This window comes from Caretta caretta, chromosome 2 (genome assembly GCF_965140235.1).
Source record: "Caretta caretta isolate rCarCar2 chromosome 2, rCarCar1.hap1, whole genome shotgun sequence".
Classification (NCBI taxonomy): Eukaryota; Metazoa; Chordata; order Testudines; family Cheloniidae; genus Caretta; species Caretta caretta.
The window spans coordinates 83,859,036-83,885,463 of NC_134207.1; the positions used below are offsets into that span (position 1 = coordinate 83,859,036).

At 42.6% G+C, this 26,428-nt stretch overlaps 1 protein-coding gene across 1 annotated transcript in view; it reads right to left on the reverse strand.

Annotated features, from left to right (window-relative positions):
- COLEC12 (collectin subfamily member 12) overlaps positions 1-26,428 on the reverse strand; it is a 136,615-nt gene that overhangs the window by 100,707 nt on the left and 9,480 nt on the right. Inside the window, exon 2 of the mRNA XM_048840413.2 lies at positions 20,331-20,381. Within this exon, the coding sequence (XP_048696370.1) occupies positions 20,331-20,381 (51 nt within the window). The remainder of the gene's footprint in view (positions 1-20,330; positions 20,382-26,428) is intronic.

The window sequence follows — 26,428 nt, forward strand, 5'->3', positions numbered from 1 at the left end:
ATATTTTTTCTGCATTGATAGCTAAGCTAAGCACCATGAATACTAACAAAGTTGATAAAGAAAAGAATAAATACAATTTATATACCAGCTCTTCTTTGGCTTATCTGTAGCGTCTCAGCACATGGACTGTGATTTTCTTTTAATCTCACTATACTGAGAGCAAAACCACATAGCTTTCCTCCCCCATTGTCTGCCACAGACAAGCCTACCATAAAGACTTTTATGAACTTTATTCAGCCCATCCACAATACCATGTTCTTCCTCAGGCATATTTTTCCAGGTCAGCAGGCATTGCCAGATTTTCCAGACAGTGGCTGCATGGGATTTCTTACATCCAACAGTTATATAATTTAATATTGAGACCTAGAGTTGAAGGACAATAGTAGCCAGCCCCCCATATAACACACCTATTGACTGAGGACCAAGGCAAAGAAGTATCTCCAATATTGAAAATACCTCTCTCAGTGAGGAAGCGTAGAAGGTGCACAATCACCAACAGTGCTGTCTAGTGGTCAGGCAGTGGTTGGCAGGACATCTCCACCTTGAAGTAGAGCCCTGTCCTTCAGGCCCCTGCCTCAAGGGTTTCCAGTCTCCCCTTTAGCACAGGGGCTTTGAGGGCTGGGCCCTTGAACTGTCTTTTCTAGCTAGCCTCTGACCAGAGGTGAAGGCTCTTGTTATTGTATTGTCCTCTCAGATTGGGTAGAGGAGCCCAGGCCCCCCCATCCCTACTGGGCTCCAGTCCAGGGCCCAATGGTGGGCAGCTCCACTCAACACCTTGGGGTGGCAAACTGCTATCCCTCAGACCACTTCCTACCCTAGTCTCCTTCAGCTTCCCAAAGTAACTCACTCCAATCAAGTCCCTGATCCACCCACTTCATGCCCTGCTTCTCCTTTGTGGGTTAGCTGAGGTCTGTGTTGTCAGGTCTGAGGCAGTGAGCTCCTGGACAGTACTTTCTGTGCTCAGAACAGCCACCTGCTCCCTTTTACTGCCCACCTCTGAGCTGCTCTTCTCCCCTTCTTAAAGCCCTGCCACCAGCTTGAGCAGGCTTTGCAGGTGTGTCAGAGTGGGGCTGCATGGAACCAGAGCTGCTCCTTAACCCCCTGCTCTCCAGCATGGGATCTGTATACCCCATCACAGGAAGTCATTTATTTCTTCCACTTAATGTGCTGAATGAATCTTCAGGCATGAAGTTAACTCTCTTCAAACCCCCACTTCAAAGGTTTCCCATTTACAGGAATACAGGGGGGAGGGGTAGCTCAGTGGTTTGAGCATTGGCCTGCTAAACCCAGGGTTGTGAGTTCAATCCTTGAGGGCGCCATTTAGGGATTTGGGGCAAAAATTGGGGATTGGTCCTCTTTGAGCAGGGGGTTGGACTAGATGACCTCCTAAGGTCCCTTCCAATCCTGATATTCTATGAATTGATCAGATCTGGCAAGTCAGCTGCCCCGGGTAATTGGCTAGAAGCTAAGGAGCCAATCCTACAAGGTGCTGAACACATTATTATAGAATTGTAGTGGTGGAAGGGACCTTCAGAGATCAAGTTGGGCAGCCCCCTGCACTGAGACAGGACCAAGTAAACCCTGATCATCCCTGACAGGAATTTGTCCAACCTGTTCTTAAAAGCCTCCAATCATGGGGATTCCACAATCTCCCTTGGAAGTCAATTCCAGAACTTAACTACCCTTACAGTTTTTTAGATATTAGCAAAATCATTCAATCTCCCTTGTTGCCCCTTAGACTGATTATTTCTTTTCCTACCTTCAGTGGACATGAGGATCACCATCCTCTTTATACCAGCCCTTCATATAGTTGAAGACTTTTTCCAGGTCTCCCCTCAGTCTTCTTTTTTCAAGACTAAACATGACCTGTTTTTTCTAACCTTTCCTCACAGATCAGGTTTTCTAAGCCTTTTATCATGTTTGTTGCTCTCCTCTGGACTCCCTCCAATTTTTCCACATCTTTCCCAAATTGTGACGCCCAGAACTAGACTGAGTACCCCAGCTGAGGCCTCACCAATGCCAAATATAGTGGGACACTTACCTCCTGTGTCTTACATACATCACTCCTGTTAATACACCCCAGAATGATATTAGCCTCTTTTTGCAACTGCATCACATTGTTGATTCATGTTCAATTTGTGAGCCACTATAACCCCTAGATTGTTTTCAGAACTTCTACTACCAAGCCAGTTATTCCTCATTTTGTAGTTGTGCATTTGATTTTTTCCTTCCTATGGATAGTATTTTGCACATGTCTTTATTGAATTTCATCTTGTTGATTTCAGACCAGTTCCATAATTTGTCAAGGTCATTTTGAATTCTAATCCTCTCCCCCAGAATCTTTGCAACCCCATCCAGCTTGGTGTCATCTGTGTATTTTATAAGTTTACTTTCCACTCCATTTTATCCAAGTCACTAATGAAAATATTGACTAGTACTGGATCCAGAACTGACCTCTGTGGCACCCCACTAGATACAAGTTTGACAGCAAACCATTGATAACTACTCTTTGAATGTGGTCTTTCAATGAGACTGTCATGCGGAACTTTGTCAAAAGCCTTACTAAAAATCAAGATATATTACTTTTACTGCTTCACCTTCCCCACCCCCAATCCACTAGGCCAGTAAACCCAGGAAGGAAATTAGGTTGGTTTGGCAAATTTGTTCTTGACAAATCCATGCTGGATATTTCATATAACCCTGTTATCCTACAGGTGCTTACAAATGATGTAATTTACGATGAATTTCATCAGGCCCTGCTGATGTGAATACATTGAACATATAAAATATTCTTTAATCTGTTCTTTCCCTATTTTGTCTTGCATTCCTTCCCCTTTGTTTTAAGTGCTTGGTCACCATCGACCTTTTTAGTGAAGACTGAAGCAAAATAGGCATTAAACACCTCAGGCTTCTTGATGTCATCCGTTATTAGCTCTCTTTCCCCAGTAAGTAAAGGACCACCTACACCTTCCTTTATCTTTCTATTGCTCCTAATGTATTTAAGGAACCTCTTCTTATTGCCTTCTTTGTCCCTTGCTATGCCTAAGTCATTTTGCGTGTTAGCCTTTCTGATTTTGTCCCTACATGCTTGTGCAATTCTTTTGTACTTCTCTGAGCAATTTGTCCATGTTTCCATTTTTTACAGGATTCTATTTTGATTTTCAGGTCTTAAAGAGCTCCTGATGGAGCCATATTGGCCTCTTATTAGTCTTCCTATCTTTTCTTTGCATTGGAATAGTTTGCTGTTACACCCTTAATACTGAGTCCTTGAAACTGCCAGCTTTCCTGAATTCCTTTATCCATTAAATTTTCTCTTAGCTACCAGTTCTCTCAGTTTGTTAAAGTCTAAAGTCCATTATCCTTATTCTGCTTATCTCACACCTTCCTTTCCATAGAATCACGAAATGTATAATTTCATGATCACTTTCACCTTTAGATTTGCAACCAGTTCCTTCCTGTTAGTCAGAATCAAGTCTATAATGGCTGCCCCCCTAGTTACTTCCTCTACCTTATGAAAAAAAAAGTAGTCCTCACTACAGTCCAAGAACTTACTGGATATTCTGTGTTTTGCCATATTATTTTTCCAATATATGTCTGTGTAGCCAAAATCCCTCATTACTTACCAGTTTGTATTTTGGATATTTCTGTTATTTGTTCTAGAAATGCCTCAGCCACCTCCTCTTACCAATGTGGAGGTCTAAAGTAGACTCCTACTCATGACATCACCCCAATGTTTTCCCCTTTTATCTCTACCCAGAGACTTTCAACTGGTCTGTCATTCACATCTTTCTGGGTCTCAGAACAAGTGTATATATTCTTGATGTGTAGTGCAATATTTCCACCCCTTTTCCCCTGACTGTCCTGCCTGAATAAGCAACACCCCCTCTATACCAGTATTCCAGTAATGAGAGATTTATCCCACTAATCTATGGTGCCAGTTAAGTCAGACTTTAGCTTTTGAACTAATTCTTCCTATTTTCCATACTCCTTGCATTGTGTCTAGACCTCTAAGATATAGAGCAGGTTCCCCCCACTGATTTTCCTCTTGTTGCCCCTATGACCTATTGGAATTTTCCATGTAACCTCTCTCCACCTCACAACTTGTAGCCCTTTGTTAAGGTCTCCTTTTTATGTTTACCTGTGGGTTTTTGTCATCTACCCTTTTTGAACCTAATTTAAAGCCTTCCTCACTAGTCAGTGTCCAAAGGTGCTCTTCCCCTTCCTGATCAGGTGGACCCCATCTCTCTCCCGCAGCCTTTCTGCCCAGAACACCATCCCATGGTCAAGGAAGCCAAAGCCCTCCCGCCGACAGCATCTGCACAGCCATGAGTTCATCACCACGGATGCATCTGTCCCTGTCTGGGCCCTTACACTCAACCAGCAGGATGGACAAGAACAGAATCTGCACCCCCAACTCCCTCAGCTTTGCTCTCAGAGTCCTGTAGTCACTGCTGATCTGCTCAGGATCATGCCTAGTAGCATCATTAGTGCCCATATAAATGAGCAGCATGGGGCTGTGGTCAGAGGGACACTTGAGCCTTGGCAACCTTTCCATGACATCTCAGATATGGGCTCCAGGCAGGCAGCATACCTCCTGGGGGACATCACATCAGCTTGGCAAAAGGATGCCTCCATCCCCCTCAGAAGGGAGTCCCCAGTCATTTGTACTCTACATCTCTTCCTCTTGGGTGCGGTGGCCATGAGCTTGCCAGCCTTGGGGGCAGGTGGCTCTTCCTCCTCAGCAATTGGGTCTGCTGCTCACTTCCTATTGCCAATACAGCACACTGGTTCTTGACAGTGATGGGCAGGGAAACTGGGTGGGGCGTAGAGCACTGTCTGTGTGTGAGAGCTGAGAGCACTCAGGCCCAATCCCAGGAGGCTGCTTGCTTCACAGTTTCAGGCTCCCTTGCACATGGGAGAACAGGCATGAGTCATACAGCGCCACATATGCTTGAAATAATATTAAATTACATGTTATGTCAAAACATTATGACATTTTGATTCTAAGATTTTTGAGGGGTTCAGACCAATGATTGTACCAACTTAATTTAATCTGATCTTTCCCCTTCACTAGGACATTTCTGAAATGGAGAGCAGGAAGTAAGATGGCTGCTCTAGCTACATGAAAAAAGTCTGGCTCAGACACCAAGCAAGACATCAGTAGAATCTGAGGCCTCCTAACTAGACTGTCAGGTGCTTATTGTGTTAGTGCATATGAATATAAATTCATTTATCAGGCTAAGTTGTTCTGAGTGTTAGTCTTAGCAACTTTTGATTGACACATCTAATTCTTTTGCTGCTTGCATTGTTTGTTGCTCACTACTTACTGACACAAGGAACCAATAGAAGTACCATAGCTTTACTTAGGCACAGCTTGTTTGGAAAAAAACCTGCTAGCTCAGCCAGGTCCTAATCCTTTGAGATGCTTAGCACCTCCTCTGAAGGACACTACTCTCAATATTCAATAAAGCCAGAAAGTATTTAGTACCTTGGAGAACTGGGCCCCAAATACTGAGCTGACATTCCTGGAATTTCAAGCTTTTCCTCTATGCCTGATAATGTCACCGTTAGTGTTTCCTGGTGTTTCAAAGGGCCTTCCAAGGAAGGGAAAGGAATCTAGGAGTTTAAAGATAGCAGCACCCATGACCAGCTGATGAAGGGTATGAGTTTTATTCCTGATTGTCAGTACAAAACATTTAGCCTAAGTGTTTCATATGCCCTCAAAAGAAAGTGGCACTAATTTTTAAATTTAAAGGGTGAATACCACTTATCACCAGATACCAGCATCTGTTGAACAGCTAGGTTACATGCAGTAAACACAACACATTGGCTTCATTACTTGGGATGCTTTTGTAGGTGATATGCTAGATAGAGCAAGTCCACAGTACAGTTCTGAAGTATTTTCTTATATAATGGCATCTGTGTTGTTAGTGGAGGTTAATGAAGAGGGGTAGAGGGTAGCAATTGGCTGTACATACATACTGTTAGTTTGAACAATATTTAAAGATGCGCACCAATGACATCAGGAATTACAGCAAGTATTCCAAACATGAACCTAACAACCAGCTTCCCCGTGTGTCATTTTCATATATCTTTAATTTCCATTCCTTTCACTGTTTTCATGTTATCAGAAAGGTGCTGATTGCAGATGAGACAATTCTTAGTGTCTGTATAAAGCAGTCTATTTCAGGGAATCACTGTAAGCTCATGAACACATACAGTATCATGTGTGATTGGGTGGCTCAGGCCAGGGATTTTGGTAGAGCCCAGGTGGTAAGTATTTCATTATCTGTCCATCTATAATATTGATTTAGTGGAAAAGCAAAAGCAAAATCTCCAAGATATGATGGACTACATATTCAAAATTTTTCATTCCTCTGGTATGTAAAATGCAACAGTCAAGCTCGTGCATCTATTTTCCAACTCCAGTACAAAAAAGGGCGTAAAATACACAATTACTGATTGTATGTCTCTCATTTCAATACATTTCAGAAATGGATGGAAGGTGCTCAAAAGCAGGTAGGAGGTTAGGCATGCAAATGAAATATGCACAACTTTGTGAACAACTTTCATTGCATTCAGAAGTTCTAATAGACTAAAACCCTCAAATAAACAAGAACAAGATGCTGTTTGGGGCTCTTTCCACATATTTATGGACACAGTCACCAGCCACCCTGGGAATATTTCCTTAGTCCCGAGGAGAGGAGAAAAGTCAAAGCTGGCTTCTGCCTGACTGTCCCTTTCTGACAAAAGGGTCACTTCAGATGAAGTTTCTCATCCTAGCATGAACAGCAACACAAAGTTTCATTCAACATGGCTTTAATTATCATACAGACACATTTTATAATATGATAAATTTGACCAGATCATTGAACTGGAAGTAACTTATCAGACCTTCCAGGCTTTGTTATTAAAGGCAGCCCAGATAATTTTACTAAATTTGCAAACACATACCTAGAAGAATGCCCTTTTTAATTATTCTGTTTCTGGGGACTGAAACCCTCCACCACTGGCCTTTTTCAGACCTAGAACAAAGTCAACTCAAACTTTTAGAGCTTAGATTTTTTTCCCCTGAAGGCTTAAGGTTTGTGTGCATGCAGAACACACTGCCAGACTGATGCTACACATTTTTGTGCATGTTATTACAGTTTTGAACAATTGTCTGGATTTATCAAGGGATAGAGAATAGATTTTTGGGCTGGAGGGGGTGGTCTGGGCAGTGTTTAATGAATAAATGCTCTTTCTGCAACTGAATAAATGCTCTTTCTGCAACTATCAGAAAATGCCAAAGGAGGAGTTTTAGCAAATGCTTACAGTGATAATTTCTGAATGATGTTATTTATAGTAAAAATGTGTATGGTATCAGTATATCTAAAGGAGCGCCACAGGGATCTTCCTGGGTCTGGTGCCAGTCCACATTTTCACTAATGATTCGGATAACTGAGTGGAGATTACACTTATAAAATTTGTGGATGACAGCAAGCTGCGAGGGGTTGCAGTCATTTTGGAGGACAGGATTAAAATTCAAAATGACCTTGACAACTTGGAGAACTGGTGGTCTGAAATCATCAAGATGAAATTCAATAAAGACAAGTGCAAAATACTACACTCAGGAGGAAAAAAATGAAGTGCACAAACTATAAAATGGGGAATAACTAGCTAGGTAGTAATACTGCAGAAAATGACCCCGAGCTTAAGAGTGGATCACAAACGGAATATGATCCAATAATGTGATGCAGCTGCAAAAAAAAAGACTAATATCATTCTCGGGTGTATTAACAGGAGTGTCATATGTAAGACACAGAAGGTGATTTTCCCACTCTACTTGGCACTGGTGAGGCCACAGCTGGAGTACTGCGTCCAGTTTTGGGCACCACACTTTAGGAAAAGATGTGAACAAACTGGAGAGAGTCTAGAGAAGAGCAACAAAAATGATGAACGTTTTAGAAAACTTGCCCTATGAGAAAAGGTTGAAAAAAAAACAAAAAAACTGGTCATGTTTAGTCTTGAAAAAAGAAGACTGAGGGGGGACCTGATAACAGCCTTCAACTATATTAAGGGCCATTATAAAGAGGCTGATCAGTTGTTCTCCTTGTCCACTGAAGGTCAGGCACGAAATAATAGGCTTAATCTGCAACAAGGGAGATTTAGGCTGGATATTAGGGAAAGTGTTCTAACAATAAGGATAGTTAAGTCTTGCAATAGACTTCCATGGGAGCTTCCATGATTGGAAGGTCTGAAGAACAGGTGGACAAACACCTGTCAGGGATGGTCTAGGTATACTTGGTCCTGCTTCAGTGAAGGGGGCTGGAGTAGATGACCTCAGGAGGTCCCTTCCAGCTCTACATTTCTATGATTATTAAATGTAAAGTTTTGTCTATCTCAGGGTTCTGGTTTTCCATTGTAAGTTATTGATAGAGTTTTCATTTCAAGTTTGCAGTTGTAATAACTTCTATTGAAGATGGAAGAATAGTAACGTCATGGAAAAATCAACCACGTGTTGTGTTTGGTTCAGAACAAACCCATCATATCCGTCCCGCTATGGGCCCCATCAGTAAATAGCATTTTTCTCTATTTATGTATAAAATATAAATCAATATTTAGGAATTAGTCATTGAATGGATCCAGTTCAATTGTTCCTTTGCCACTCACCACAAAAAAACACTCTTTTTTAATGTAAGATCTATACCTTAAAAAAAAACGAAGTTTGCAGGTGCCATATTTCTGTATGATGTGGTCAGTTAGCGGCTCTCATTTTTGGAACAGAAGCTGATGGGTTTAATGCCTACCCCAAGAATGACACTATGGGCCTCATTCAGTTCCTGACATGTAAATTCTACCTAAGGTCTAATTTAGATACTTAGGTACTACATTGGTGCACCTATCCATGTCATTATTGTAAAATGAGTGAGAGCCTGTACAAGTGCATCAATGAGTAGGAGGGGCTTGATTTGCATAATGTTCCCATACAGAAGAGGCCATCCAGGGACCTTCCACTGTGTGAACCAGTAGTTGTTACGCAGTGACACCCAGAGAGCTATTGACAAGGTTAAAAAGAAGTTTATAAAGCCAAAGAATACAATTCTCATACTGGCCCCCATCAGTCATGCCTATTGTGGAGTCATAGGTCTATTGCTAACCAACTCGGAAAAAAGATTTTTCATACCATGTTGTTCATCTCTTGAGAGACCAGTGCTCAAATATATCCTGCTGAAAATGTGGATGTCTTAAGTAGTGCAAACTCTGTGCACTGCATGACAGCATGACACAAGAGTTAAACTGGGACATGAATACTTCAGACACTGAGCTTTTTCTCGCTTATGCACACATCGCTGCTGCACATGCACAACTGCCAGAAAGGAACATGCTCTGTTTGCATTAATCATGACTCATTCCTTGCTTGCATGCCCTGCCTCTTCCCCAAACACTGACAAAGGAGATTTATTCCTGTTACAGTAACAATGAACGATCCCAGTATGCAAGTCACACTTCAGATGGCCATGCTGCTTGCAACTATATCACTATTCCACCCTCTGTATGGCTGACAAATTGGTCCCTACAGGTGTCACATAGTATGCTTTTAGAAGTTCTATTGTTTGGATGGGATGTTGAAATGAAGTCCCTTCTTGCCCATCTCTGGTATGCTGTCTGGGTAGAAATTCAAGATCCCAAAGGACTTTTCAGAAAGAGGTTATACTTACCCTTTCTGACATTATGCCCCATATTCTTCATAGAAATATGCTTACACTATGAATATGGCATAACTAAGACATATTTTATGCAAGATGAGTCATGTGAGATATCATTGGAAAGGTTATGATCTTATTTGTATACATGTATCAATTTTGTATCTAAAGTTAGGACTATGAACTATGTAACAATTACAACTGTGTTTGCACCTGGGGACACCTACCAGACTGAATGCAATCAGCCTGGAATGGACAATTAGGGAGAACAATAGGACTTTGAAGATGCTAATCTCCCTGCTTCCGGAGAAGTTTCCTGTGATGCTGCTTTGACACTTCAGAGTCAAGTAATCATGTCACCTGGTACTGGACACCTGGTACTGGACATCTAGTGTTTTTCAATTAAGAGCGAGTGGGGGGGTCAAACTGGGAAACAAAGGATTCCCGCCATATGTAAATCCTATTTATGGCTGGGGAGTAATCTTGGTTTGTTCCTCACTGAATTCCTACCCAAGATGACTGCTGAAAACATCTAAGAAACAAAGACAAACGGGAAACGGGGTGGGTCTGGGGGAGAGTACTGAACCTAGGCTGGGAATGGTCTGGCCCATGAAGGATATACCTGGAGTTTTAAACTGCAAACAAGAGCTGTCTGGCCACAAAGAAATTCTACAATTTGCTTAAAACAACATTTAGGATGAGAAATTACTATTTGTAGCCAGTTTCTTTAGTATATTGAACCTAGTTTGCATTTGTTTTATTTGCTCAGTAATCTGCTTTGTTCTGTTTGCTAGCCCTTATAATCACTTAAAATCTACCTTTTGAAGTTGTTAAACTTGTTTTTTGTTTATTCCAAAAACAGTTTGTGTAATTCACAACTGGGGGGAAGCTGTGCATATCTTCCTCCACACTGAGGGAGGGGGTGGATTTCATGAGCTTATGCTACATAGATTTCTGTGCAGTGCAAGACAATATAATTTTGAGTTTACACTCCAGAGGGCGTGTGCACTTGAGTGCTGGGCAATTCCTTAGCTGAAAGCCTTCCCATGCAGCACTGATTTCAGTATCAGTGTCATTCTGCAGCTGGGGGGAGGGGGTGTGTGTGTGCGTGCATGTGTGTGTGTGTGCATGTGCGCGTGCGTGTGCAGCAGGACAGAGGGAGGGGGCCCAGGCTGGTGAATGGGTGGGCTCAGTGGAACCCCAGTACATTAGGTGGCACCCCGGAGGCAGGGGGGAAACCAGTCAGACCCTTCTTGCAACTTTTCAGATGCAGATGGCAGGACTGTTAATTCAACACAAGGGGATAGACTTACATGGTCCTCCTCCTTATTCTATAATGTTAGCTCCATCTTTGGGCTTCTGTTATCAGCATGATTTCAGGTTTTTCATGTCATCATTCATTCCAATTTCTTCTGTCTCCAAAAACTTCGCCACGGGTTCCATAACAAAGAATGATAAGTCCATCATCCTGGTTTTGAATTACCCAACAGCATGGAATAAACTGTATGGTGTATAACTTTGTATTGGATTTTGTACATGCAATCTGAGCATTATATATTTTATAATTTCTCAAACACGTTAAATTAAAATTCTCTTCCCCACACCTGTCACCCTGAAGTGGTGTGTACTGTGAACACAAACACAGGAATTGCCATACATACTGGGTCACACCTGGCGTACACCTAGTCCAGAATCCTAATGCTGTCAGTGGCCAGCAGCAGGTGCGGTGAGGAAGGTGTAGGCAGATGTGGGATATTCTTCTCCCCGCTTGGTCCTCATCCTGGTATGTAATAGTTAGACATTGCTTTAATCCATGAAGCATGAGGTTTAATATCCCTTCCAAAATTTTAACTTTGTGTTCAACTGAAATCAACACTTTTCTTTGTGGTGTAAGATTTGCCAGTATGATTTCAGAGTTGTTAAACATGTTTGTTTGAATAAATGTTGTTAACTTTATAAACAAAAAAAAAGCTAAAAAGAAAAACAGTTTATACTATAACTCCTCATGTGAGTTATTTTTCCCATATATTAAACAAGCCTTTGGCAAGTAAACTCAAAACCTGTGACATTAGCTTACAGTGGAGTTCAGAGATGCTGAATTACTTCTTTGTAAATCAAAATTAAAGAAGCTAATCTAAAATGACACTACCATCTTAAAAAATTCTCTCTCTAGCTGAAAATGTTCACCTGTTCTTGTTAAAAGTGACACCTAATATTATAAGAGAGTAGGTTTTGTGTGTGTGCATACACACACACACACACACACAAAGGAGTGAAATTCACTTCTGCAGAGGGTTCTGTATAAATTCCTTTGTGCCACTTAAGTGTCACTTTAAGGACATATAGGAGCTTGCCTGGGTTTGCTGCATGAGGCTGAACTGGAACATGAGTACACATTATATTGCATATTAATTTCTTTTTTATTCATTCTCCCATTTCTTTGTTCCAATTCTTGATTTTCTATTCACAGTTTCTAAGAAAACAAAACAGGACCGTTGACTGTAGAAGTTATCTTTTACAATAAATTACTAACTAAAGCAGGGACATGCACAGGAATAAAAATTTGGCTGCTTTTGGAGGGGCACTTTCTCTGCCTCCCACAGCCAGAGGAGCTGGCTCTCCCCTGTCCCCACCAGTCCCCCTTCCCTGTGGCCAGAGGAGCTGGCTTAGGGTTTCCAACCCTCCAGGATTGTCCTGGAGTCTCCAGGAATTAAAGATTAATCTTTAATTTAATATTATGCCATGTGTTGAAATCTCCAGGGATCCATCCAACGAAAACTGGCAACCCTAAGCTGGCTCTCCACCCTTCCTCCCCCTGCGGGCAGTGGAGCTCACTCTCCCCGTGCCCAATCTGGAGGAGTTTGTGCTCACACTGATTGGGGGAGCCTATGCCCCTGCTTGGCCCCCCAAGCACACCCCTGAACTAGAGAGATTGTCAGATGTGTGCCTCTGAAAGAATGGCCTCCAAATTTCATTCATCCACTCTGTTCCTAAAGGAAAAGATGAAAATTCCTGAAATTCTGACAGGATAGGGTTAATGTTGATGGTAGTTTTCTAGAGGAAAACAATGGAGAAAGCAGTAACTTGATCACAGAATCATAGAATATCAGCGTTGGAAGGGACCTCAGGAGGTCATCTAGCCCAACCCCCTGCTCAAAGCAGGACTGATCCCCAATTAAATCATCCCAGCCAGGGCTTTGTCAAGCCTGACCTTAAAAACTTCTAAGGAAGGAGATTCCACCATCTCCCTAGGTAACACATTCCAGTGTTTCACCACCCTCCTACTGAAAAAGTTTTTCCTAATATCCAACCTAAACCTCCCCCACTACAACTTGAGACCATTACTCCTTGTTCTGTCATCTGCTACCATGGAGAACAGTCTAGAGCCATCCTCTTTGGAACCCCCTTTCAGGTAGTTGAAAGCAGCTATCAAATCTCCCCTCATTCTTCTCTTCCGCAGATTAAACAATCCCAGTTCCCTCAGCCTCTCCTCATAACTCATGTGTTCCAGTCCCCTAATCATTTTTGTTGCCCTCCGCTGGACATTTTCCAATTTTTCCACATCCTTCTTGTAGTGTGGGGCCCAAAACTGGACACAGTACTCCAGATGAGGCCTCTCCAATGTCGAATAGAGGGGAACGATCACGTCCCTCGATCTGCTGGCAATGCCCCTACTTATACATCCCAAAATGCCATTGGCCTTCTTCACAACAACGGCACACTGTTGACTCATATCCAGCTTCTTGTCCACTGTAACCACTAGGTCCTTTTATGAAGAACTGCTGCCTAGCCATTCGGTCTCTGGTCTGTAGCGGTGCATGGGATTCTTCCATCCTAAGTGCAGGACTCTGCACTTGCCCTTGTTGAACCTCATCAGATTTCTTTTGGCCCAATCCTCCAATTTGTCTAGGTCCCTCTGTATCCTACCTCTACCCTCCAGCGTATTTACCACTCCTCCCAGTTTAGTGTCATCCGCAAACTTGCTGAGGGTGCAATCCACACCATTCTCCAGATCATTTATGAAGATATTGAACAAAACCGGCCCGACGACCGACCCTTGGGGCACTCCACTTGATACCGGCTTCCAACTAGACATGGAGCCATTGATCACTACCTGTTGAGCCCGACAATCTAGCCAACTTTCTATTCACCTTATAGTCCATTCATCCAGCCCATACTTCTTTAACTTGCTGGCAAGAATACTGTGGGAGACCATGTCAAAAGCTTTGCTAAAGTCAAGGAACAACATGTCCACTGCTTTTCCCTCCTCCACAGAGCCAGTTATCTCGTCATAGAAGGCAATTAGATTAGTCAGGCAAGACTTGCCCTTGGTGAATCCATGCTGACTGTTCCTGATCACTTTCCTCTCCTCTAAGTGCTTCAGAATTGATTCCTTGAGGACATGCTCCATGATTTTTCCAGGGACTGAGGTGAGGCTGACTGGCCTGTAGTTCCCAGGATCCTCCTTCTTCCCTTTTTTAAAGATGGGCACTACATTAGCCTTTTTCCAGTCGTCCGGGACTTCCCCTGATCACCATGAGTTTTCGAAGATAATGGCCAATGGCTCTGCAATCACATCTGCCAACTTCTTTAGCACTCTCGGATGCAACGCATCTGGCCCCATGGACTTGTGCTCGTCCAGCTTTTCTAAATAGTCCCGAACCACTTCTTTCTCCACAGAGGGCTGGTCACCTCCTCCCCATGCTGTGCTGCCCAGTGCAGTAATCTGGGAGCTGACCTTGTTCGTGAAAACAGAGGCAAAAAAAGCATTGAGTACATTAGTTTTTTCCACATCCTCTGTCACTAGGTTGCCTCCTTCATTCAGTAAGGGGCCCACACTTTCCTTGACTTTCTTCTTGTTGCTAACACACCTGAAGAAACCCTTCTTGTTACTCTTAACATCTCTTGCTAGCTGCAACTCCAGGTGTGATTTGGCCTTCCTGATTCACTCCTGTATGCCCGAGCAATAATTTTATATTCTTCCCTGGTTATTTGTCCAATCTTCCACTTCTTGTAAGCTTCTTTTTTGTGTTTAAGATCAGCAAGGATTTCACTGTTAAGCCAAGCTGGTCACCTGCCATATTTACTATTCTTTCTACACATTGGGATGGTTTGTTCCTGTAACCTCAATAAGGATTCTTTAAAATATAGCCAGCTCTCCTGGACTCCTTTCCCCCTCATGTTATTCTCCCAGGGGATCCTGCCCATCAGTTCCCTAAGGGAGTCAAAGTCTGCTTTTCTGAAGTCCAGGGTCCATATTCTGCTGCTCTCCTTTCTTCCCTGTATCAGGATCCTGAACTCGACCATCTCATGGTCGCTGCCTCCCAGGTTCCCATTCACTTTTGCTTCCCCTACTAATTCTTCCCGGTTTGTGAGCAGCAGGTCAAGAAGAGCTCTGCCCCTAGTTGGTTCCTCCAGCACTTGCACCAGAAAATTGTCTGCTACACTTTTCAAAAACTCCCTGGATTGTCTGTGCACCACTGTATTGCTCTCCCAGCAGATATCAGGGTGATTGAAGTCTCCCATGAGAACCAGGGCCTGCGATCTAGTAACTTCCGTGAGTTGCCGGAAGAAAGCCTCGTCCACCTCATCCGCCTGGTCCGGTGGTCTACAGCAGACTCCCACCACGACATCACCCTTGTTGCTCACACTTCTAAACTTAATCCAGAGACTCTTAGGTTTTTCTGCAGTTTCATACCAGCGCTCTGAGCAGTCATACTGCTCCCTTACATACAGTGCAACTCCTCCACCTTTTCTGCCCTGCTTGTCCTTCCTGAACAGTTTATATCCATCCATGACAGTACTCCAGTCATGTGAGTTATCCCACCAAGTCTCTGTAATTCCAATCACATCGTAATTCCTTGACTGTGCCAGGACTTCCAGTTCTCTCTGCTTGTTTCCCAGGCTTCTTGCATTTGTGTATAGGCACTTGAGATAACTCGCTGATCGTCCCTCTCTCTCAGTATGAGGCAGGAGCCGTCCCCTCTCGCGTGCTCCTGCTCGTGCTTCCTCCTGGTATCCCACTTACCTCAGGGCTTTGGTCTCCTTCCCCCATCTGATATATGGATTAGATGACTTCAAAAGTAACTGCACACTGTGACTGACAGAAGCAGCAATGGTGACAAAGTAGGTTTCTTATGTACACTCTCACCACAGTAGTCAAAAGCAATGGAAAGCTGAGTCAGTAGATAGCTCACTCCTGGCAGTTTTCTTGCACATCTGCAGCAATCATTGAAAGGAAGTAAACAGCCTCAACCAACACTTGGTTGAAAAAGGACCTTTCCTTAACCTCCCTACAGCAACTTGTTCTTTGCTTAAAAACAAAGAAGAAAAATATACACAATTTTTTTAGTATCTTGAAGTAGGCCAGAGAATGCCCTCGTTGTTATTTAACATGTTTGTGGCTTAATATAGTTAGCTAATGTTTTGCCAATTGAAAAGACTGGTAACAACATAAATTATTTAAAATTAGCTTACAAGAGAGGGCGGGAGAGAAAGACTCAGGGGAAGTGGTGTGTGTCTATGTTGGTAGGGTGGGGCAATGTTTAGTCTATTTTTGAAAGGCTTTTCCCCAAAACACAAGGTTTCCCCCAGGATGTCTTCCTCCTCCACTGAAATTGAGTGCAGAAAGTAACAAGGTTTATTTGTCTCCCTTCCCCTCATCCATTTACAACTTTACAGATCTGTTCTGTTTGCAGAATGAACTAATGGCAACAACAACCAAAACCCAACGTCACTTATAATACTCCCTTTTGCTGAACTCTTGAGAAGCAGTTTGGTCAAAACTTTGCTTGCCAAACAGTGACCAACAACTGTTCCCAGCTGCCAGCAATTACTCACTGTAAGCCTTTAAATACACTAAGCTTCTACCAGTGTTTTTCATGAAATCAACAGTGTTCTGGCTCTCTCTCACTTTTCAAAACATTTTATGTTCCAGAAAGGACAAACAAACCCCACCTCCTCCCAAAAAGGTGGAGTCAATGGCAATTGAAATCAACAGCAGTTCTGCTACTGAGGCAATACCTGCCTCACTCAGAAAAACGAAGAACTAATATCACAGCTATGTACTATTCACAGTATTTCAGAGTAAAATAATAGCTCTTATATTAAGGACTCATGAAGGATCAATGCTATAGTGCTCCTTATTGTATCAAACACATTCTAGTGGAGGATGTAAGTCAGTAGCAGTAGGATTTCATTGAACAGCCTGGCATACGCACTTTCAACATCCACAGAACACATAAATAACAAAAAGACTTAGTACTTGTAAGGTGCTTTTCCTCCTCAAAGACCTTCATAAATACCTAATCCTCATGACACCCCGAAAGGTAAGAAAATGCCTATTATCCCCAATTTTACAGATGGGGAAACTGAGGCACAGACTTGCCCAAAGAGGGAATAAATATCACAGCCAGGATTTCCTGGACTTCCTGATTCCCAGTCAGGTGCTTAATCTACCAGTCCACACCTGTGCAGCTATGGTAAGTTACAGTGTCCAGGGCTGGGGCACGGGGTTGGGGCCCTGGAGGGAGTCAGGGGTGGAGGCTCCAGGCAGCGCTTACCTCAAGCAGCTCCCGGAAGCAGCAGCATGTCCCCCGTCCAGCTCCTATGCAGAGGTGTGGCCAGGTGACTCTGCGTGCTGCCTCATCCGCAGGCGCCACCCCTGCAGCTCCCACTGGCTGTGGTTCCCAGCTAATGAGAGCTTTAGGGGCGGTACTTGGGGCGGGGGCAGCATATGGAGCCCCCTGGCTGCCCCTACACATAGGAGCTGGAGAGGGGACATACCAGCTGCTATCTGGGAGCCGTGTGGTGCGGAGGCTAGCAGGGAGCCTGCCAGCCTCACTGCATGGTGCCACCAACTGAACAGTCAACGGCCTGGTCAGACCAGTTGTTCCAGTCAAAAACCAGACACCTGGTCACCCTAAGGCAGGGATGGCCAACCTGAGCCTGAGAAAGAGCCAGAATTTACCAATGTACATGCCAAAGAGCCACAGTAATACATCAGCCCCCCCATCCACGCCCCAGCTGCCAGTGTCTCCTGGCAGCCCAACAATCAGGGCCTACTCCCTCCTTCCCCCAATCAGCTGTTTCACGTGCACAGGAGGCCATTGGGGGTGGGGGAAGTGAGGGCATGGCAGACTCAGGGGAAGGGGCAGGGGCCTTGAGGGAAGGGATGGAGTGGGGGGCAGGGCTTGGGGCAGAGTAGGGGGTTGAGCAGTGAGCACCCCCAACACACTGGAAAGTTAGCATCTATAGCTCCAGCCCCGGAATCAGTAGCTAGGTAAGGAGCTGCATATTAACCTCTGAAGAGCCGCACGCGGCTCCGAAGCCACAGGTTGGCCATCCCTGCCCTAAGGAAACTACATGCAAGCCTGGAACCAAGTGAGCTGTAGGTCACGAAAGCTTATGCTCAAATAAATTTGTTAGTCTCTAAAGTGCCACAAGTCCTCCTTTTCTTTTTGAGAAAAAGCGCTGGAATTTTGTTTTGATTAAGGAGAGGTTAAGGTTATTTTCTAGAAATGGAACTAGTCTCTCTCTCGCGTTCCACACAGAACAAGAGCATGAGAAATGTCTTCCTACTACTAATACCATACTGCTTCCCCCTTTCTCCATGAGCAGTAATAAAAGCTGTTCTGGAAATATTCAGATGAGCTTTATGACATTCTTAAGAGAAGAAATGAATAATTTTGTTAGTGGCACACCATCCAAGGTAAAGGGGAAAAAAAGGAAACCGGTTAATACCTGTTATGTCACACAAGTGGGTTGTTACACAGACAGGATAACTTCACACTAAAACATTTAGTCATTCGTTGCAAAACCACACTGATGAGCACTGCATAGCAAACATGCAACCCAGAGGGCAACTGCTTTTATATTTAATTTTGAATTACTGCCTTTTTCATTAGAGGTGAGAGAAGTGTGGTTACACTCTCTCACGGTTTCTCAAGAATCCTATGCTATTCCAGGGTCTGATCCAGCGAAAATAAAATAAATAAATAAAATGTGCAGCCTTATGAACTTCCCAAGCCGCAGATGCTGGCCCTATGGTGAGCTGACCTCTCCAAAAAAGCTCAACAGCAGGGATCTGTGGAGGAGCTCCAGGGAAGAAGAGATGATGCAAATAAAATCCCCACCTCCCAAATATTGCAGTTCCTTATGCTACATATGTTCCTCTCCTCCACTCCTTTTGAGGCAGTAGGAATTAAATAAATAAATATATTTGTTTTTAATTCAGTTATCCTTTTCCACTCGTGTTAACCAGGGGCAATGAAGGGGCTTTTGCTCCATATTGTGGGGATGAGTGAAGAGTGGACGCTTCCTGCTCCACACCTCCCCATCATCATTTGCTTGAGGTAAGAGAGAGGGAAATAAGGTGAGTTTTCAGACAGTCGCTTGTGCTTTTTCTTCCTGCTGACAGCTTCCAAACAGCAAGGCATCTTTATATGTGTCCCTTAAGAAATCTCACTATCAGTCATCTTGGACAGAGCTTTCCATGCATTTAGATGCAGTGGGCTCAGTGTTCTGACACTATCATTCCTGTGATCCCAACGGCAACCAGAACGTGGAATCTGATTGCTCTTGCCCTTGGGTGGCTATGGAATGCTTCCAAAGGTTGTTGCCAAGGAGGGAAAAACTCCCTTGAGAATAGGGAACAGTCTCAGTGATTACTTAGCACTCATTCAGAGTTGTGTGCACTGGGGATCAGTGCCATACAACAGGCATTTATAATGAACAAAGATCAAAGATCAAAGTGAGACAACTGATATTGTTAGGTTAATAAAAGAACACTCAACAGCATTGTTGTTTAAGTAGCAATTCATAAAATATCAAGTTGTACCACATTACATCAGAAGTAAACGATAAGGTGGTGATGAGAAATTGCTATTAAGACTTGTTTTTAAACTTCTAATGAGCACACTCCATGTACCTTTATTTCTGTCTTGTTCTCATGGCATTTGGTTTTTTGTGAGAAATGCAGGGGATGGAGGGAGGGGTTTCCGGCTAAATTGTCACCATGTCTTCCAAGAGTCCATAATAGTTTCCATTGTCCTATTCCTGAAAAGTAAGCTAGTCATTTACAGGCCTAAGGAAAGTATAATTGACAAGGAGAAATCCATGATGTATGATACTGTACCTTTTTCTTAACTGCCAGCAGATATTCATTTCTGCTAGAAGGCAAACTTCATATGGAACAGTTATGTAAACAAGTAAACAATAAAACAGGTAACATCACAGAAAGAAAATATATATTTACTTAAGTAACTCTGGACAGTTAGCTCAGGACTGTTTCTGAAGGATATACTTACCAAAGATGTTTACCAGGCCTAAACATAACACCTGTTTCTGGTCCTATATTGTATATTTCCTTTGTACATCTGCATCAGCCCCGTGATGAGCTTGTTCCCATACTTTGTCTTACTGCTACCAGCAGAGGTGCTGGAATAATTTTTTATAGTGGAGGTGCTGAGAGCCACTGAACCAAACTGCAACCCCTGTATGTGATGGAAACCACTTCAAACTAGGGGTGCTCTTGCACCCCCTGGTTTGTAGCACCTATGGCTACCAGTAAGGGGTTTTGTAAGACCTGTTTGACTTCATGTGAGTAATAAGAAAGAGCAAAGTGAGAGATTTGTTGCTACTTACCAAACCTCTTGTAACCAAAGGACTGCACCTCCTCCTCTTCTGCAAAGTCGTCTACAGAAAGACAGATGCACAGATTTAGTACTAAAATTAGCTATGAAGGCACAGAAGTTTGATTATACACAAAAGGTTACTGAACATTGTATTTGAAAGGTTAATTGGTTTTATCAATATTACTGCTTGCTGATATATGAAAATATCTCAAACTTTCCTCTTTCCCTATTAATCTTCCACCCAATCTTTGGCTACTGCATGATACTTGGATCCTTTTTTCTCTGAGTCACCAGCAGAAATCCAATTGATAAGTTATCATCATCTGATGGCTGTTCAGTGACTTTTATTAAATTGATTGCTGGTCTTAGTACAGATTTTAGCAGACAAATTCCTCATCACAACTGGCACTTAGTGCATCTGTGTTAGCAGTCTCAGCAAGGCAAAGGAATAAGTAGGCACAGAGACTGAACCACCTTTTAACCTGTACAGGGGAGCCCCCTCCAGGTCAGGGCAGAGGCACATTAGAAAAGTCTTTTGGGCGAGCTTACATTACTGCTTGCCTGTGCTGTGCTTTTCCTGTGAATAAAGAGAAGGCTTCAGTTGCTAGGGCTGTCAATCCATCATCTTTCATGAACACTAAATTTCCTTGAAGAGATAAACCTCATTCAGTCATGGGCAACAGAACTGACACGTTGGTCAAGTTCAAAAAGTTAGCAGAAATAAGAGTATTTAGTCCTTTTCATCTTGACTTGGGCACAGGGGGTAAGAGGTGGGTATTCAGGCCTTAGCTTGTCATTAATTTCATCTCTCTCCCCACTTCCTCCTGCCAGTAACAGCACAAAGGAAAGGATTATGACCAGCACAAACAAGCAATATCAGTACTTTAAAAAAAGAAAAGTATATAACATCTCTCCACCAATCCTGCCCTTTCTCCCACCTCCAGCATGGCCCTTCCCATTTGCAATCCTATTTTCCACTGTTCTGGAGCAGTGTTTCACCCCTTCCCACATTAACATTGGCAATGTGCTTAGACGGGGTATAAACATTCCTGCCACACCTAGGGCATCTGGAACAATTACAAATCTTCACCAAGAGCTCACCTTAAATCAGTCCCCTAGGAGGCTGACACCACTCTCTAGGCGTGCGACACACAGAGATTGCCATCACTACCAAGTATGCTAACCCCCCACCTACAGCTTTCCCAAGATAAGCCATAACAGAAAGAAGTAAACAGGAATACCGGCCAGTACCTGGACAGAAGGTTACCAGAAAGCTTCAGTCAGTCAGGTGCAATCACAAAATAGATATGTTATACAGGCCTCAAACAATCAGTGGGCCCTCAGCCTTATGAGATTCAGTGCAAAATCTGCATTCAATAGGCCATTCACCATTCAGTCTCATCGCCGATGAGTCAACCAGCCAGGTCTGCATCACAGAAATCTGGCTGGCTGACATGGTAGCCAGCTGCTACCTCACCTGGCTCTCCCATCCCCACCCGACCCAGGATATGTTATGCACTACACAGCCAAACCTAGAGAGGACAAATCTGAATATGGAGCATAGTCATTCATTTCCCATTCAGGCTCAAGATCAGGAAAAGCACACACAAATCAAAATCCTTTGAGGACATCCACTTACTCTTGCCCAGAGACAAGACTAACCGAGGCATACTACTAATTTATTAGCTCCCAAACATCAAAGGCTCCCAGGAGAGCTGATGGAGATGTTGCCTGACATGGTGATGACGTTCACTGAATTTATCACCTTGCAGGACTTTAACATTCACACAGCTGATACTCTGACAGGACAGCTCAAAATCTCCTATCCTAACTCTTCACCTTACATCACACAGCTGCCTATACCCTGAATTGGATCCTGAGTTGGATGTGTTTGTACGGAATCCAAGTACTTGCGGCAGCTTCCTAAAAGACTTTTTAAGGCAACAAGAAACCACTTCCCTAAACTCTCCTGAAGCCTGCCAAATTCCAAAATGTACACTTTGAAAACTCTACCCAACAAAGAGGCCAATCATATCATGGCAAATGCTAATAAATCAAAGTGATCACAAATCAGTCAACATTCAGCTTTCTCACAAACCCCAACAGTACTCATTCACTACACAGAGCTTTGGATAAAATACCACTCTGGTGTGCAAGAAAGAGCTGCATAACTCAGGCTTCAGTTCAAGACTGAACTCGTTTCTCTCCCCATTTCTCTATCATGGTGGACAACACAACGACATGCCCGGTAACTCAAGACTACAATCTTGACTTCATGTTTGGCTTGGCCTTCCACTTTGACCCACACAGCCAAGACATGTCTAAATCTTGCCTCTTCTTCCGAAACATCTCTAAGATCCCATCATTCCTCTCTGCCAAAGTCTTGTGCAAGCCCTGATCATCTTGCCCCTTGACTACTGTAATCTCCCCTTCTCTGGCCTCAATGCCACAACAGTGTCTCCCTCAAATCCCTTCTAAGTGCTGTTGCTAGGATCCTCATCTCTGACTCCTCACTGGGAAGAGATCTTGATAGGTGTTGAATTAGGCTCTCAGAGAACTCTTGGGGGGAAAAAACAGATGCTTAGAAGTGACAGATTAAAAGCCTCTGTTTGCCCCGGAAGGTAAAACTTAAGATAATTAATACAATGATAAATAATTTAAATAGACCGGTGTACAGGGCTGAAAATGCCACTCAGAGAGGGGACTCACTGTTTCAGATTTACTATATCTGGAATGATTAATGGAATTAAACATATTTTCTTTTTCTTTCTTTTTTAAAATAAATGAATAAATGAATAAATAAATAAATAAGGTCTCCTAGAAAGACACATGAATCAGATCGCAAAAGGACCCAGGGGTGAGGAATGTTCATACTTCCAACAGAAAAGACATTAATTTCTCTAAAGGAACTAAATGTCAAAAATATATACTTTATGTGGAAAATTGTTATTGTGCTCCTTTTATGAAATGTGGGTCAGAGGAAAGCCTCGGTGGCACATGAATGCATAACTGCCCTATTCAGGTGGAAACACATCTGTCTGCATTCCTTTCAGACCCTTTTACCACATTACTGCTGATCTGCTTATTGGTTGTAATTTTCCCATTTACCCATTGCAGTTCCAGTTGAAAGGCAAAATTTATCCCTGGTACAAATGAGCAAAATTCCATTCAACTGATATTTATTACCTACAACAAAATACGTATAGCTATGTTTGAAGTTCAGTTCTGCTCTGTGACTAAAATATGGCATTGTGGAGTTCCATGTTTACTTTCTCAATAATTTCAACATCAGATGTGTTCAGTTTACAAGTGTAAAGATAGGAGGAAGGAGTTTAGAACAGCTAATCCTGCGAACTCAGTAGGGATCTGAGAGTGAAAATAGATTTTTCCCCTTCTCACATATCAGATAAAAATATAAGAATCACCATCCTGGGTCAGACCAATGGTCCATCTGTCCCAGTATCCTGTCTTCCAACAGTGGCCAGTGCCGGATGCTTTATAGGGAATGAAAAGAACAGGGCAATTATCGAGTGATCCATCCCCTGTCATCCAGCCCCAGCTTCTGGCAGTCACAGGTTTAGGGACAACTAGAGCACGGGATTGCATCCCCGACCATCTTGGCTATTAGCCATTGATGGACCTATGCTCCATGAACTTATCTAATTCTTTTTTGAATCCATTTATACTTTTGGCCTTCACTACATCCTTTAGCAACAACTTCTAAAAGCTAACTGTGCACTATGTGAAGAAATATTCCATTTTGTTTGTTTTAAACCTACCGTCTATTAATTTCATTGGGTGATGCCTCGTTCTCGAATTATGTGAAGGAGTAAATAACACTTCCTGATTCACTTTCTCCATGCTATTCATGATTTTATAGACTTCTATCATATCTCCCCTTAGTCATCTCTTGTCTAAACTGAACAGTCCCACTCTGTTGCCCTTTTCTCTAACTTTTCCAATGCTAATCTACCTCTTTGGAGATGGGGCAACCAGAACTGCAGGCAGTATTCAAGGTGTTGGCATGCCATTGATTTATATGGTGGTATTATGATATTTTCTGACTTATCTATCCCTTTCCAAATGATTTCTAACATTCTGTTAACTTTTTTGACTGCCACTATACACTGAGCAGATGTTTTCAAAGAACTATCCAGGACACCAAGACCTTTCTCTTCAGTGGTAACTGCTAATTTACACCCCATCATTTTTGAGGCTAATTTAATTGAGCCTTCACTGATAGCTGTGCACAGATATAACCAACTGAAAGTTAGCAAACAAGTCATTTAATGATGCATAAGAAGAAACAGAACCTCTCTCCCCCTTTCTTCTGAGACTTGGCTCTGCAGTGCCAATATAAGTTAAAAGTAGTAAAAAAAAATATATTTTGTCATTAATGTAGGCAAATTCATGTCTGATTATATAAAAAGAATGGTTATGTTGAACGAGAAGATGTCATTTATATAGCTTTTCTGAGGAAAACTTACGTACAATGAAAGTGCTGAAGAATCAAATAAGTTTATGGGTGATATACGGTTAATTAGCTATGCTTGTTTGCTGAAGATCCCACCTCCTTCCCCAGAACACTAGATGGACTGTATAAGTCATTTCATTACTCATGTTTTGCCCAATAGCATTGCCAGAGATGTATTTAGATTTCTTTGGACCTCTGGCTTTTTATTTGTGCAATACAGTACACTGTGATTTATTGAAGACTACCGTTTTTCTTTGCTTGAAGGTAAAAAGACTTTATAATAATGCTCTTATTAAATCTCTTAATTATGATGCATATTCATGCTGTTTTGAAGATAAATATAGACTACAAGTACACTTCTATTGACAAATCTCTGCTTCCTTTACATTAAACTGTGGAGCAGATAATTTATTTCTTTGTGAGCAAAATTACTAATGGGCCAAATTCATCAGTCCTTACGTTTGGCCTTCCGTTATTAAAGGTGAAAATATAAACAAACTATTTTTTTTTAAAAAATTAAACAATAATTGTAGTTGTATATGTAACAATGTATTGCAATAAATTAGAGAGGAGGTTGAATTAAAGCCCCACCCCTTTGGGAATGATGGAATGAGAATTCAACCAGTGATATGAATCTGAACTCAGACTTTACTCTAAGTTACAATGTTAAAACAAAAGTTGAGAAACAAACCGATAAACATAAATCCAGAGTTAAGGCTAACTCCTTCCCCTGCACCTTAATGCAGGCGTTCTCAAACTTCATTGCACCACAACCCCCGCCCCTTCAGGGGGCCTGTAACCTGAGCCCCGACGACCCAGCACTGAAGCCTGGGGGTTTCAGCTTTGGCCCCTGGCCCCAGCCCTGGTGAGCCCATTAAAATGGGGTTGTGACCCACTTTGGGTTCCTGACCCACAGTTTGAGAACTATTGCCTTAACCACTACAGGAGAACCTCAGTTTTCATTAAAAAACAATTTCTAGCCCTCATGGTTGCAGAGGAAAATATGTAACTGTGACTTCAATGTACTCAAAACAAAACCAGAAAGCTAATGAAAAGAGTCCAGAAGTGTATTCTTTGTTTAAATCTCATTATATTAAAGTCAATCTCAGGCAATCTGGAGGGTCTACCTATAATTTTTGAGTGTTCGGTGTTGACACTACTGCAATTCTGTCGCTTACATCTGTGCAATCCCATTGATTTCAGTGGGGCTATGCAGGTGTAACAGAGCAACATTTGGCAGAGTGAAAGCCTTAACTTTGAAGTTTATTGCTGTTGTTTAAGTTAGATTTTTTCCCTTTTCATAGAGTACTTTAGGGCAGTATTTAATGTTAATTTTTAACATGAAATAAAAAGTGTTTTTTCTCCTCAGTGACAAACACAAAGGGCATATTTCTCTTTAAGTAATATAATTGAACTTGCTCTTGTGGCTACCTGAATGTCCCACCTCCCATCTAGTCTGAAGAGGATCTGACTCCCTACCAGTGCAGGAGAAGGCAGCCATAATTCAACTCAGAGTCTGCCACATAAGAGGATGGGGCTTAGCACACTCCAACCCTGGAACTACTAGTGCAGCTAGGGGAATGTCACTTCGCTCACACGCTCTATGGCATGACAGCACCTTTCCTGTATGAGCT